At 31.4% G+C, this 16,691-nt stretch overlaps 1 protein-coding gene across 1 annotated transcript; it reads right to left on the reverse strand.

Moving 5' to 3' along the window:
* Positions 1-12,486: 12,486 nt before the first annotated feature.
* LOC119684417 lies at positions 12,487-13,326 on the reverse strand. The gene is made up of 3 exons (XM_038098459.1): positions 12,952-13,326; positions 12,733-12,886; positions 12,487-12,659 (listed from the first exon to the last, which is right to left on the reverse strand). The coding sequence occupies exons 1-2, from the start codon at positions 13,260-13,262 to the stop codon at positions 12,754-12,756; spliced, it is 444 nt and encodes a 147-aa protein (XP_037954387.1). The 5' UTR covers positions 13,263-13,326; the 3' UTR covers positions 12,487-12,659; positions 12,733-12,753.
* Between the last annotated feature and the right edge of the window lie 3,365 nt (positions 13,327-16,691).

A 16,691-nucleotide genomic window follows, 5' to 3' on the forward strand; every position in this document is an offset into this window, starting at 1 on the left:
CGTGTATAGTGATGCAAGAACGATTGGAGTACTGAACTGGAAGAGAGTAGCAGAAGATAGGGACAGATGGAGCCAGATCGTGAGGGAGACCAAGATTCATACTGGACTGTAGTGCCAAATAAGAAGAAGAAGAAGAGTAAGTAATCAAGAAAAATGTGAATATTTCATCATTTAAAAAAATATGAATAACCTTTTTTATGATCAAATCGTCAATTCATAGTATTTTTGACATCTTAAAGGTAACAATAGATAGAAAAAAGAGCACCTCTATCATTTTAGAATATGTATGCATTACTGAAATAAATATAATAATGATGATTAGTTAACCCCATTAATAGGAATGATATTAAAAAGCTCATGCAGATCATACATCGAAGCAAAGACAAGGATCGATATGAGTCGTAGTTACATTAAATTCTCATTTCATGTATGTATGCTTTCAAAAAAATTGTTTTTGTTTGGTTTTGTATTGATAAATCTGGATTCAATCTAGATTAACTCCCTCCCGATCTGTTAAATTTATTCCCCAATCGAAAATTTTTAAGGCAATCTAATATTTATGTAGTAGCCTGAGTAGACATTTGTGTTTTTCAGAAAGATATGTCAAATCAAATCACACTCTATCAAATCATATATCAAATCATATCAAAACAGCCGTTTATTTCAGGGTGATCTTGTTACTCTTACAAATTATCTGGAGTGTTTTAAATAATTCTCAAGTCTTATATATTTTGGTCGAGATATACTAATCGAAAACCGAAATTGCACTAAAAATGAATATCGATTGAAAAAGTTACCATAATTTATCAAAATTTTACAGTTTACATGCAGCCGCTTTGTATAGTTTTAGTTACTTTGTACAGTTTACCATGCGGGCTAAACTGAACTAAAATAAAATCACTCATACGCCATGGATACCCGCATTACAATGCAGCAACAATCTTTACTGCATAAAAATTTACCTGTTTTTATACTTTCCGTATTCTGAAAATAAAAATTTATTAAAATCCTGTGAAATTGTATAAAAATCTGCTTGTTAAACCTTATGTGAAAATAAAAATATTCCATTTATTTTGAAATTCAAGCTCTATAAACACATGTTAAAATTGTGAAACATTGCAACAACAATTAACTTGCAACTTTCTGACAAGTGATGAGTTGCTTACAGTTGTTATTTTTTTATACCTTCCATACTTATTTCACTGTTATGACTGTCTGTCATTGTTGTTATTGTAAACATTGCAATAAGTCCGTGAGCAACGTTAACACCTTCACGATTCCCATGGATATCACATAAAATACATAGCAATAGAAAACAGGACAAAACAGCGAAGAACTTCGAGGTATAAATTATTTACTTATAAACAAGTTGTCTACACCGTACTTTACTTCTTTGAACCATACATTTTTGTGTTTATTACTAATTTTTTTTTTTATTCGCAATACAAACTCAAGTAATTCTTGCGAATGAACACGACGCTAACAGCTATATTAGGTACAATCTAGTGCCGGTAGCATCTGTAGCAAGCAAGTTTATATTTTAGTTGCAGTAATTCAAAAACAATAAACTAAAAACTTAACTTCTGACCACTTAGGAAAACATTAATAAAGCTCTAGAAATCTTTCTCAAGTAAATTTGCATATGCCACAAGCTTCATGGTTAAATAGAGAAATAGTTTCAAAACAAAAACAACTTTATTTTGTATAAATATTTGCTTAGAGGCGATGTCTGTTTATTGTACAAGAATACAAAATTAAAACTTATAAGAATTTATAAAAATAAATTTATTGTAGTTACATGGAATTTCTTACGGCTAATCACAAATAAAGTTCTTATTTATTTAAACAAAAAATTAACTTTAAAAAAGATTTGAAATTAAGGTTATTCCAAATCATTTACAAAAATAATAAACATCATTATTAAATCCCACTCCACCTTAACCATATATCCGAATGCATGATAATAAAACGATGCTTACACTCTATTTAGACGAAATTCTTTCAACAATTATTGTTATTGAAAAGAAAGAAAAATAGAAAGATCTATTATGCCTCTTAGTCGCATTAGAGTGTTTCTCTAAGTCCAATTTCTTTAATGAAAGACAGTATAGAGCCTATATTTCTTTGGATCCTTATGATCCATGAAATAACCCCCAAGGTGTTTCTTCCGCTTGTGCATTAGTGCTGTGCACTCTCCAAGCACATGGAATGCAGTTTCTCTCTCTTCTCTACAGTATCTGCAGTCTGAGTTGGATTGAATTCCTAACTTCGGTAGTTGATTATTCAATCTACAGTGACCGGTCAATATTTCCCGCAATAGTTCTTAGCTACCAACAATGAAACTAATCAAACTAACAATCACTTAGCAAAAGCTATCTATATTGCGAGATTGAAAATTATATCAGATCGTTTGAAGTTGCCCAAAGAACAGCAGAGTTTAAAAGAGTCTTGCTCTACATCAAGAAGTAAGTTATATCCAAACATATAGCTTTTATTCCTACTGGCGAAAATTATTCCTATGGGCCAATGGATTATCGGCGCATTGTCTTCATACGTGTATTTAGAACACTATGTGAGGTAACCAAAATAAAACAACTACGATTGAAGCCTTTAGAGATTCTAATCTAGTATCACTACGAACCTATCAAGTCTATTCGTGGTGTCCGACAATAATCACCAATTATCTAGCTATTCTGCAATAGAAATTGTTTCACGTCTATAGAAAAAATAACTTTCTATCTGAAAGGAGAAGGTTGAAATAAACTTTTACCTTTTCGTTTGTCTAATACAAAAATTTTTATATACTCTTCGTTAGTTATATAGAACACTTTTTCTAAGTACCCACATTAACAGATTCAAGTACAAATTGCTTAATTAAGGAATGATTTAAGTTTAAATAGTTAGACTTTTTCTTATTTTTATAAATAGGATTTGAATTTAAATTCGAATACAACATTTAACCAAGTTTGAGTCGCTAAGTTTCACTATAAGAATAGAATATTACAATCACAAGACATAGTCATGAAGAAAATAAACTATAAAGCTATTTTATTTTATTGCTCTATACTACTCTATACATTAATTAAAATGATTTGGAATTTCCCATTTATATTATATATGTTGAGCCTTTTCTGAGTTAGTACATCTGGGTACTTTTACCCTTTAATAGCCGGGGATTTCTGCAGACTCCCACCCAACTCACTGACTAATTTGTGTATTCCTCATAAGCTTCGTGATTATTCAATGACTGATCTAAGATCTGCGTACCGCCCTGTGCGGTTAGTGATTACTCTGAGATTAGATAATGATAAGTAGGACAGTCTATCGGTTTTCGCATATAGCTTCAGGACTCTGTCCCATATGTATTTTTTGACCGGATCTATTCTAAGGTCTCTTAGCATGCCATTCGTGCGGATGTACTATGGAATTTTGAAGTTTCCCGTATGTATTTTTTGACCGGATCTATTCTAAGGTCCCTTAGCATGCCATTCGTGCGGATGTACTATGAAATTTTGAAGAGTCTTCGGAGAACTTGATTTTGTAGCTTCTGCATAGTAGAGTCGGCAGCTTTGCTATACGCAACAAACCCATTTCCCATTTAAGCTTATAATGTTGAAATAACAAACTATTATATGAACTACGTAATTTTTTATATCTTTTATGCTTATTATTAAACAGTCCTTTTTATCCCACATATATGAGCATATATACGAGTACCTATTTAAAAAGATAATTTATGTATCTACAAATATTTGCACCTGAAAAATGGGTAAAGTTTAAATGCAAATAATTTACTTCATAACAAACTCTAATTAAAAATTAACAAATCAACATGAATAAACTTAACAAAACAGTTTCTTTGATATTTATTATTTTAAATATGTTTGGGACTCAGAAGTAATTTACTTTTACGCCTACTTATTCACACTGACAGCAACATAACTATTTGCTGATATGGAGATGTGTATCTCAGAAGGATACTACATGCCTGCATAGATGCATGAATAAACCGAAATAAACTATCCTTAGGGATAATTGCTTTTGAAAACGAAATGAAATATTTTTGCAATTAAAATAATAAAAATTCTCTTAAAAAAATGTTTTACAAGTACGAAAATTTATTGAAATATTTATAATTATTAAATTCCTTGGGGAAACTTAACATATCTGCCGTAACAAAGTTTCTTAAAAATACTTTCAAAAAAATATTTTAAATATTTTTGGAGTTTTAATAAGTTTTCCCTTTTGGTTACCCAAAAAGTTTATCTCATGCATACATTTTTAAGTGTTCTGAGTGTTTTGAGAGGGGAAGGGAAAATATTTTGTTAGCATGTGTATTTGTAAAATATGTGTGAATATTTATGCTTCAGGATAATATTTAAATTTTTTTCCACATGCATATCCTTAAAGTTGAGCTCTGATAGGGAAGACACAAATGAGCAGATAAGCATGGAAAAGTTCTTTACACTTCTTAACTTTTTATTTTTGCATAATTATTTAAATTTTTTGTGTCATTAATTCTCAACGCTTATCAACAATAAAAAATTTAATATATTTTATTGTATGAGTAAATAAAGTAAGATTAAAATGAAGTTAATAACACTTAAGGCATTTATTTATTTAGTTACTTATACCAAGAATATATTCACATTATTTTTGTAGAAGTTTTTTAATATAAACAGTTAGGATTTACTAAAAATTGGACAGTCCTTAGAAATTTTACAGCAATATAAAGACTTATGAAAGGTCTTCAAAAATTTAACTACTTTTAGTTCAGTTTAAACACTTGTGGACAGTCTTCAGAAATTTTACTACTCTTCTCTCTTTTATCCTTATCTCCTAGTGGAGCATAGGACCTCTACCATATTTTTATATCGGATTCGGTTTTTTGATTCACGGCATATATGGTATCACTCCAGGAATAGTTCGCTTCTCTTAATTCTTCTTCAATTGTTCTTCTCCAAGTTTTAACTGGTGCTCCAGGTCTGCGGCTGCCTTAAGGATTCCATCTCATTACTTGACATGCAATGTTTCCATTGTGTCTGCGCAGATTGTGGCCTATCCAGCGCCATTTACGTATACTTATCTCCATAGTAGCAGATGATTGATTCGTAACGGCCCATAGGTTGGTGTTTGTGATGCGGTTGGGCCACCATATTTTTAATATTTGTCGTTTAAATAAAGGTCAGTTTAAATACTTGTGAACAGTCTTCAAAAAATGTTACTACAGTTTAAACACTTATGGAAAGTCTTCGACAATTTGACTACTCTTAAGTCAGTTTAAACACTTGAGAGCAGTCTTCAAAAATTTTACTATTCTTAGATCAGTTTAAATACTTGTGGACAGTCTTCAGAAATTTTACTACTCTTAGGTCAGTTTAAATGCTTGTGAACAGTCTTTAGAAGTTTTACTACACTTAGGTCAGTTTAAATACTTGTGGACAGCCTTCAAAAATTTTACTGCAATTTAAACACTTATGTCAGTTTAAACAAGGCCATATAGAGAAACCCATTTAAAGAGGAACTGTTAAAAATAAATTCAAACTTCTCATTAAAGCATTTTATGGGAAAAAATCTAGTACTTCTAAAATGAGATAGGCCCAAATACTTCAAGGATAGGTTGAGCTCAAAATCTCCATTATATATGCCACAACCTGTCAACTATCATCACACTTGTACCATTTACAAAAGGATATATTTCCCTTCTTTGAAAACCAACTTGATTATTCAATGGACTTTAACAACTTTTCCATTCAAGTACTAACAAAAATCGAAAGCAAATCTGAACAAGAAGTTATTTTTCTACTCATCAGACACTACTTTAAAAAATACAGTGGCCGAAAGACTGCCCCTACTCCTACTAAAAAGTTTGTCAGTGCTTAAAAGAAATAATAGTTTATGTTAAGATTGTTTGATTAATATAAGTTTTTATGATTAAAAATTTAATGTCCTATCGCAAAAAATTTATCTTCGAATAGTAAAAACCGTTATAACGTGAAAACTTTTAACATTTAACTTTTAATGAAGTGAGTTCTTGCGCTAACCATACAGCTGTATCGGTTACTGTCAAAGATCCATTCTCAAATTTTTTTATTTTCAATATAAGTGCAATTCACAAAAGATCTATCATGGTTGCAGTGCGACGTTCTCTAGAGCCCAATACCCTGTTTATATGATTTCTATTCCAACCAATATACAATAGTTTTAAGTAACGATTTTGGAGTCGTATATAAATCATACCAGTCTATTGTTAGCAAAATATTTCATAAAATTTTAAAGAATTTCTGTATCCCGCAATATAGCCACTGATATTTTATACTACTATTTAAGTGCTGTTGTTGTGATTTGAGTTAGTGCTATTGCGCACTTTTACTCTTTTATGGCTGGTGGGCTTATCCCTGCTCCTCACTAAGCTTTAACTATACTAGAATTATTATCATTTATTTATCTTTTAACTGATGATGGACCGTAGATCAGCATATCTTCCTGCGCGTCCTGAAGTGGACTTATGGTTTGTTATGGCGGGGTTGGGCAACGTATCAACATTTGTGAATAATTGTAGGGCTCTGTCCTTAATATATTTTTTCACTGAGTCGATTCTTATATCTCTATGCATGTCTGTTGTTCTAATATACCAAGGAATCTTAATTAGTCTTCTTAAAGCCAGATTTTGTGCTATCTTTAATTGCTTTATGGCAGTATTTGAGGCTTTGCTGTATGTTACACATCCGTACAGTACTGCTGGCCTAATTATTTGAGTATATAATAACTTTCTATTTTTGAGGTTAAAGCAATTATTATGAAACTGCGGCTTATGAAGATGCAGAATTTTAGAGCAACTATTCCGTTTGCATTTCATATGTTTATACCAATTAAGCCGTTTGTCAGAAGTGATCCCTATATATTTTATGCTTTCCTCCCACCGTATATCCGTACTACCGACGCTCACTCCTGGAGAATGATTAAAAAAAATAGTTTCACAAATTATATGAAAATTGTTTTTTTTTTCAAAATGAAAATTAATTACAAAATTGTAAAAAACCTTTTTCACTTAAGAAATTAGCACATCCTTAAAAGCACAATTATTTAAATAGTTTTATGAAATTAATTTTATTTAAAAAGTTTCTTTGCTCCTTTTTAAATAAACTTTTCGCATTTTAGTTTGAAATTGAATTTATCTCAACTTTAAGCGAAATCTCTATATTCCAAAGAGTTAACAAAATCAAAATCTGCGAAGGATTAAACATTTAAACTAAAATAATTTGCAGTTGCAACTTTGTAGAAAGAGAATTTAACCTTTGCGAATGATAAGAATTTGCTATGAAAACGGAGTGAATGCATGCTTAGAAGGATTATGACTTAATTTAAATAATTGACTTAAGAAGACACATAATGACTGTTAGTTTTTTACAAATATTATTCTCAAATATCATTACTGGGTATCTTACAGCATTGGATCGTTTTAAAACCAGCTATCATACTGGCATCAACTCAAACATAACTTGACAGATATTTGTTTGGAAATCATTACAGAACTAGAAAAAATTGAATAGGAGAAATCATTCTAGTCATCCAAACGATATTATTGGAGCAATTAATCATTTTTAACCTTTACAAATTCTTTAAAAGAATATTTTATATTAACAAAAATATATTAGTTAATCTTTGTATTGGTCTAATTATTTGGTGTTCGAACTATTTAATGAACAACATAGTTCGAATATTTAGAACTCTTCGAACATCTACACAGAAAATTCGATTACATCGAATATTTGAAATTCAAGCTTCACAACCATCTTTAATTTATATACAGCTATACGTCTTCTGGAAGCTAATACAGAAAAGGAATAGAAAATAAACTTGCTTCCAACTTAAATCACTAAAATCATGACTGATATTTTGTACTGCTTAGTCCATCTTTCGAATAAAATACAAATGATCAACTGTTAAGGACAACTTTACTAAAGCCGAGCTTAGAAATCTTCGATCTAATAGTCCCCTTCTGGTTTATAGAATGCGGAATAGTCATAGAGAATGTGAGTTAAGGTGTCGTTCACTTTCAAATAAACAAGACATTCTGTCTCCACATATAGACCCATTTTGTTGAGATTATAATGCAGGCCAAAATGAGCCATCAGATAACTTGCTCACAACCCCAGCTTCGTTATACTGAGAAGGGACGCTCTATCGTAGTACCAATAGTAGTCACTTCTTTCGATTACAAATCACTTTTCTAACGAGACCTCGTTATAGATCAACTTATACCACAATAAAGCTCAAAATTAAGTGGCTGGTTAAATTCTTGCGAGATTATTAGCATACTTTGTTACCATTAATTCTAGTATGAACAGACACCCATCATATGTTAGTATCACTCGTGTTTTTTGCCTGTCAGTAGCAGTAGTATGTCATAACTGTCTAATAGAATTTTAGAACCAAACTTCCTGTAAGTCATTGCCTCAATTGCTGTTTAATTCTCTGTATAAATATAGACATAGACACCTTTTATCTCTTTAGTAAAGATGACTTGAACACAGACTTCAATAAATCTTCGCTTGAAGATATCAATTGACGTATGCTTAAAAAATATATATAATTTCCTTCTCTTAGTCCTCTCATATTAATATAGTATGTATCAGTTGTTACTGTTGTTGTTGTTGTTGTGATTTGAGTTAGTGCTATTGCGCACTTTTACTCTTTTATGGCTGGGGGGCTTATCTCTGCCCCACACTGAGCTTTAACTATACTAGAATTCATATAGTTTATTTATCGTTTAACTGATAATGGACCGTAGATCAGCATATCTTCCTGTGCGTCCTGAAGTAGAATTCTGTAAATAATAAAACTATCTAAATAACAGCGCATTTATTTTGCACTAAAAACTTAACGGCAATCTTAATCGGAAAACATTTTTTGAATAAAATTTTATTAAATTTTCGCGAATTATAAAATTTATCAGTCACTGCTAAGATGTCAACAAGTGTCAAAATAAGAAAGAAAAAAGTTAACACATTTTTAGCAATAAAATTTCTGATTTTCATCCACATTTTTATAGACCAAGTTGATGCGGAACTTGAAGAAAAGAATATAATCTTCCTAAAGGATATGTATAGCAACTGCAACTTTTTTTTGTGTTTGTTTTTGTTTTTGTATTTCTGTATGACTTAAGTTACTCAAATTAACTTTATTTCTGCATTCAAATTCATGTTCCTTTTGTATTAATTTTTTCTTTTCTCATTTTATTTTCATTTTTATCTTTTATTTTGACTTTGGCGCTTTTTCATCAAAACATCATAAAACTTTTGTTTCAAGTTTTAATTTTGCCTCTTAAGCATTCTCAGCACATAACAGCACCTCTTTGTGTTGTTGCCCAACACCCAACACCTTATACGAGGACGTACATGTTACAGCTTAGTGCACTCTTCCACAGTTTCCCACAGTTTTCCACAGTTTTCCACATTTATTGCAGCCAGAAAGTTTCCATTGTTTACATTGTCACAATTAATGGCTTCGCCTGTGACTGAATTTCCCCAAAAACTCAGATACAAAAAAAAAAAAAAGAAAGGAACAAATATAAAAGCAAACACAAAAACAAAAAACATACAAAAAAACAATAAAAAACAAAAAAGCAATGAAAATAAAAGCAGAAATTTTAATAGGAAAAGAGCAAAGTTTTACACGCAACCAAAAATAAAACCCCAAAAAGTGGCAAAATTTATTTCAACAAAAAGACAAAGAAATTCTGTGTTGGCCCATCTAAACTGCCTCTTTGCCTCGCATTCTCCTCATTGCACTGACAATGGTTTTCTTCTTCTTTTCCGTATAGATCTGGTTCTTCTGCTTCTTCTTGTTCTTTAGAAATTTGCCGTTTGTGCGAAATTCGACAAAAGGCGTGCAACGTTCCGAAGGATTTGGGGTGTTCATTTGAGTTTTCGCAGCAATATTTTCCTTTTATTTGTTTGCTTTACTTTGAGAGGTCCTTGTGGTGGCATTAAAAATTTCATTTTGATTGCAGTTTGCTAATTTACGCTTTCGACTTGGTTTTTAATGCAATTCCACATTAAAATAACAATAACAAATAAATAAAATAAAATAAAATAAAATAAAACAACAATGCAAGCACGGAAAATGATTCCGAATGTATGAGGAAATGATTCGCACTTGGTTTTACTATAGCAAAAGTTAATTAAAAATGGTTATCTTTGTTTTATTATTAATGAAAATTGTTATTTTATCATGATTATAAATTGTTCGCAATATTTATTACAATAAAAAAAATAAGAAAATAATTGCAATATTTAACATATCTCATTGTTCTTTAACATAAGTCGGGATCTGCCATTCAAATCTGTGGAGCCATATTGTGGATTAAGATGGTCTACAACTGGGTCTCTGATTGATGAATGATTTTCAGCCGGAAGAAGTCACTACTGGCTTGACATTTCAAGTAACCGTCAGACTAAAGAGCTGGTACATTCCTACAGTTATGGCAAGGTATCCTATGATACGATATGATTTTTAGCCAAGAGAATTCACTACTGGCGTGACATTCCACGTAACCGTCAGACTAAAGAGCTCGTATATTCCTACAGTTATGGCAAGGTATCCTTCTTCAGCAGAACAGTGGAATATTTAAGGTGTCATCATGAACTGCGTTATCACCTTAACAAAATGAGTCTGTCCGAAGAGATATATTGTCGACTCTGCTTAGAAGCAGATGACACTTCTAGTCACATACACTGTGATTGCGCAGCCTTAATCTGAGCCAGGAGGAAGTCACTGGGTCGAGAAATATTCTCCCCTTCTGACATTAGGCGGTCCTCAACGGCTGACATTCTGGCTTTCATTCGAAAGGCGGAGTGTCTTCTGTTGAGAGCGTTGAGGTACTCTGTTAATTCCTATTACTATCATAAGTTTAAGTTAAAGTAACAGCCTTATGCACCAAAGCTCACACAAGGAGAAGTAATAGCCTATTCTAATACCACGAATGAAACACCATACATACGCCAGACCTAAAGAATCTATTTGAAGTTAGGGTTCCAAATAGAAAATCATAGGGTAATTTTTGAAAAATATTTCTAAAATTATTTCATTGGGATAGCTAGTCGGGTTGCTTTTTTACACTGTTTAATATTCTATATTAAACATTAAATATTTTTTTATCAAAATTTTTATTATAACTTTTGTTTCTTATAACATATTTTTTATAGCTCGCAAATGTGCATCGATGTGAAAAGATAACCTCTCAATACAAATTCCTAGTTTCAGCTTTCACATGACGCGACCTAGGTATTCCGTTAAAGGATGAACGATACCGTATTAGGCGAAGAGCCGAAGAGTGATATGTGGTAGCCATATGTTGTAACAAATGAAACGAGAGCAACCTACATGAGCTGCTTTAACATATTTTGAAGTTAAGGTCAGTAGGTTTACAAGTCAGATTATTATGTTTTTGAAATGATGGCGGACGAATATTTCTACAGAAAATCAACAGCAGCGATTGCAACATAAGAAGTAGGTTACTGACTAAATCAAAAGCATGTATTCATGCCTGATCCTAGTAGAAAGGGATTGAGCGTAGGGTTTATAATCCAACATCGAAAAACCAACACTGTAATGAAATCATAACCTAGACCTTGGATATTAGTTGAGGAAGCACTGGTCCACCCAGGACTTTTATGCTAAGAAAGATAAAGAAGAACACATTTTTTATGACTTTGTATGAAATAAAAGACTAAATTCTATAAAACATATCCATCCATATTCATTGCTAGTCGGATTGTTTTTTTACGATGTTTTAGAACTATTCTCCTATCAAAATTGTTCTTATAACTTTCGTTTCCTCTAATACATTTTTTATAATTTTATATTAAATAAAATAGTAAATTCTGAAGCATATTTCTATATTTATTGCATTGCACAAGCTAGACTGATCAATTTTTTACAACTTCTAAAAATATATTTTTAAAGAATTTTTCTGTAAAACCCAGTTATTATATTTTTTTTAGAGTAACTATATTTACATATTTTATGCATTTTTACATATTTTTATTTAATTGCAAATCTATCTTTATATCGGTTTTGTTATATATGTGTCATATATGACACCTTTTTGACCTCATCATCTCCGATTTGGTTGAAAATTTTTTTATGAGCTCCATTCATAAAATAAGAAGACCCGTATCTCGGTTAAAAATTTTGTAATATTTTTCCTAGAAGACCGATGGGTTTTTGACAATTACCATTAAAGACACATTTTTAAACGGTCATATCTCAGGCTATATAAATAATAGAGATTTGAAATTTTTTGCATTTTAAATATAATTGATTGAACTTTCAAGAAATTGTTTAAACAATTAAGATTGTTTATATTTAAGTACTATTATTAACCGTTAAATACCCAAGAAAACAATTTTTCCAAGTGTATAACGAGAATTTTTATTTTGTATATATTATTTAGATTCAGTATAAAATTTCACTGAGAAATAAATATATATACAAACGGTATTCCAGATGTCTAAAAGCATTATTTAATTTATTAAGCACATTATTAAACATAAAAAATATAAAGATGCCTTCTTTCAAAGGAATAATCACATCATAAGGAAAAGTGTACACAAAAACGACATCCTTCTTAGCTTAAGAATGATTGTTCAAAGCTGAAAAGTATATAAAACATTTTTATTGAAATATGTAAAGTATTAAATAAACTACATATAATTTATTTAGCACCTCGAATTATATAACGCTTATTTATTTTCCGTTAGTTTCTTCTGCAGTCTTCTGCACCTTATTGGTAACTTTGGGAATAAACGGAACAGGGCATAGTCTATTCATAGCATCGTAAAACTGACCGTTCAAATTAAATTTACGAGGTTTTGGCATTCTGCTCAACACAAAAAAAAATACGCTATACAAATTGATATTTATATATTAAAAATGAATACTTACTCCTGCAGCGTGTCTCTAAATAATTGCAGTTTAGCAGGTCTTTGACGCTTGGACGTCAGATAATTATGCCAACGTTCTCGCAGAGTAGAATTACGGTTAACGGAAACAAGTTCTATGGCGCGTTCATCATTGTAGGACATGAGAGGAGTCACGTTATAAGGTGGTACAATATAATTCGGAATCTTCTTTCTATTTATATCAGTTAATTTTGTGAATTCATGTTCTTCGATGTCTTCAGTATCACTGTTGCTCATAAGTTCAATTTTTTGTGGTCCATCTGTATGATCTGATTCAACATATAGTTTATCCATGCTTATTTAGTTTAAAAAATATATATATTTGTATGTAAATCAAAATGTTGGCTTTTTTTTTTAATATGATTTGAATCAAATATTATTACATATAAAATAATTTTTTAATAAGTAACTGACATGAGTTTACTTTGTTAAATTTTCAAATCTAAGAATATGATATATTTGTGTATAAAACTAAAAATAGATTTGAATGACTATTCTAATTTTCATATTCTTCAAAGTAAATTTATGAACTTTTCATTATTTTCATTAGATAACTTCCATGTACCTCAGTTAGCGATTTTTCGCCGTTTTGCCACCACATTCCTCACAAGAACCCTAGTATAGAAGAGTAAAGGTTAAATTCATCCCACCGAATTTAGACAATTTAATAGGTATTTCGTCTTCACCGCTGAACATTCGGATAAACTATCAAAGAAGTATATGCTCAAGAACCTATATCCTCTGGATGCCAAGACCGGACGTTCACAGTAAAAATGTATTATGGTTTCTTTTTCATGCAGATTTGCACAACTTCTGCAGTGAGGCTTATGGGAATGCACAGTTTCTCGGCGTGGGTTCCTATACATCAATGACCAGAAAGAACTGAATAAAGCCTTGTAGTGTTCATGCGATCTCTTTTGATGAGTTCAGAGGATCTATTTTATTATAGGTGGACCATGTTAACCTGGAAGTTGCACATGACTTAATTACTTTCCATTTGTTATTGACAAGTTACAGAAAGTATAGGAAGATACTTCTCTAGGGTAATATAAGCCAGTACCGCCAATGATACAACCAGGAAAGCACCAAAGCATGCTAAATTGCCAGCTTTCTCGTTCCCTTCGATATTCCTATGCCCAGGAACCAGGATGGAGGTGACATCAGCCAACCGTTTTAGCTTGTCGATTGCTTCTCTACATTCCTTCACTTTTCATTATATAGCTGAAGAAACATTTTTCAACTATACTAAAGGTATCATAACTGAAAGTCAGATATTTAATTTGGAATAAGGTAAAGAGGAAGAGGAGATTGCAGGATAAGAATATTTAATTTACCCTCCATCAAAGTTTAGTTATCTTATTTGAGTAGTTAAGTTGTAGAATTGTGGTAAGTTAGGATTTTTATATTATATGCAGCACCTTATTCTTCTAGTATTACGACTGCTGTTGTTATTAATATTTTTGCTATATTAGTGTAGTAATAGTGCTTACATTAGCACGTTTAAATATCTATTTACTGACATTTAAATTACATCTATGTATATTATTTGTAAATTCATTTGTTCTCCTTAGTTATTGTAAAAAAATGACTGGATTGATTATTTTTAATCTACTTCAAACATATTCTAAGAATTGACTTTAACAGCAGTACTCTACTTATCTTGAAAACAACATATGGATTATAGTAAATGACAATATTTAATACACATACATATTTTAGTAATATATGAAAACTGGCATAAATAAAATATGTACTAAAATATTTGATAGTACAATAGTTAATCCTGTTCATATTGCATATAAAATTTTGCTATAAGCTTAAGCATAAAAATATTTAAATAAATCGCATGCTATAAATATTTCAAATGTTAGCAAATTTCTGCACAAGTTATCCTTTTTCATTCTCAGTTCGCTCATCTCTCCTGGTTAGTGCTGACATGTTAACAACAGTTAACTTTTATTAACAGAGACCCATTGGTTTACTGTAATAAAATAATAATATAAAATTTGAATATTAACTGAAAAAATAATGATTCATTTTAAATAAGCAATTATTAAATAATAGTTCATATAATTGATAAATGATAGAAAAATAATATAATGTATTAAGATTTGTAAATTGAGATATAAGATGTTTATTAACATAAGATAACTTATTGAATTGAAGGTATCCTATTTTATATTTGGTATCTTTTGGAAATCATTTTGCCTTTCGCTTAGTTTAATGTAAAGATAAACCAATAACAATGAATCAAAACAGTTGTAGACTCTTCTTCTAAGTCCTTTTTTTATATTCTGTGCTACTCACTATACGTGAAAATAATTATCATACATGTTGAAAATAAGTGGCAACCTGTTTCGGAAACAGGTTACGACTTAATTTGATCCTCACAAGTTGGCTCATTGTGATATCACATTTTATTGGATCTGATAGTTGCTCAGAATTCTCAATTAAAGATATTTCGAACCAGAAAAGCAAATGTTTCATATTAATAAAATAACAGCTCTCTTAAATACTTATACTAAACATATTAGACAGATTTTTGAGGAACGAAGACCCCTGAGGAGACAGTCAGTTACAAAATAGAAAAGTGTTATAAACAATAATCCAGTCAAGGCGTAAAGATGTGTTTTGAAAATACCTCGAGTTAAGAAAGAGTAAAAGTGCTCAAGTGCACTGGCTCAAACAGTTTTAACATAATCATTTGACTTTAACTTTACTGTGAATGGTGCCTTTCAGTGATAACGTTTATGCTTCTACGCCATACAGAAGCACAGATAATATGACTGACCTATAAAGCATAAATTTTGTTTGTCGAGAGAGAAGTCTACAACCCAATTGTCTACTGAGCCCATAGTAGCACCTATTGGCAATAGTGATTCTTCTTCAGATCTCCAGGCTGACATCATTACTGCACAATGATGAAGCAGCACTAGAAGTTTTCGGTAGAAAAGTTCTGCATATAATCTTTGGTCCTCAATGAGTTAACGACGACGTTCTAAGCCTGGTACTTGCAGTCCAAACAAATTATATACGGACTATGAACTGATTAAATAAAAATTCGATTATTCCAAAGACCACTAATGAAGAGTGGTCAGTTGCGACGCGCGCTGTTAAAGAGCGATATCGGCAAAAGAGAAGGGAAGAGAAACGTCTTTTCAGGCGAAAAAAGAAGGAAACAGAAAGACGTGAGTACGAAGAGCTTGAGAAGCTGGGCGACAGGAATATGGCTCGAAAATTCTATCAAAAAATCAAAAGCCTGACAAATGGTTATAAACCCGGAGCTAATTCCTGCAAAGATGAAAACGGTAATCTGGTGATAGATGTCCAAAGCATGCTTAATATTTGGAGGGATCACTTCTCGAAACTACTAAATGGCGGTAGTAGCAATGTGACTGAAAGCGAAGATGATCCCGAATTTTCAATCGTTGACGATGAAATAATCGTCCCGCCTCCCGATCATAATGAAGTTAAAACAGCTATAACGCGGCTCAAAAACAACAAAGCTGCAGGCGCCGATGGTTTACCGGCTGAGCTGTTTAAAGCTGGTGGCGAAGAGCAATCAAAATGCATGCTACAGCTAATTCGCAACATTTGGTCGGATGAATGCATGCCCAACGACTGGAATTTAAGTGTGCTTTGCCCAATCCACAAAAAAGGTGATCCTGCAAACTGCGCCAACTACCGCGGGATCAGTCTTTTAAATATCGCATATAAGGTTCT

This window comes from Teleopsis dalmanni, chromosome 2, assembly GCF_002237135.1.
Source record: "Teleopsis dalmanni isolate 2A chromosome 2, ASM223713v2, whole genome shotgun sequence".
Classification (NCBI taxonomy): domain Eukaryota; kingdom Metazoa; phylum Arthropoda; class Insecta; order Diptera; family Diopsidae; genus Teleopsis; species Teleopsis dalmanni.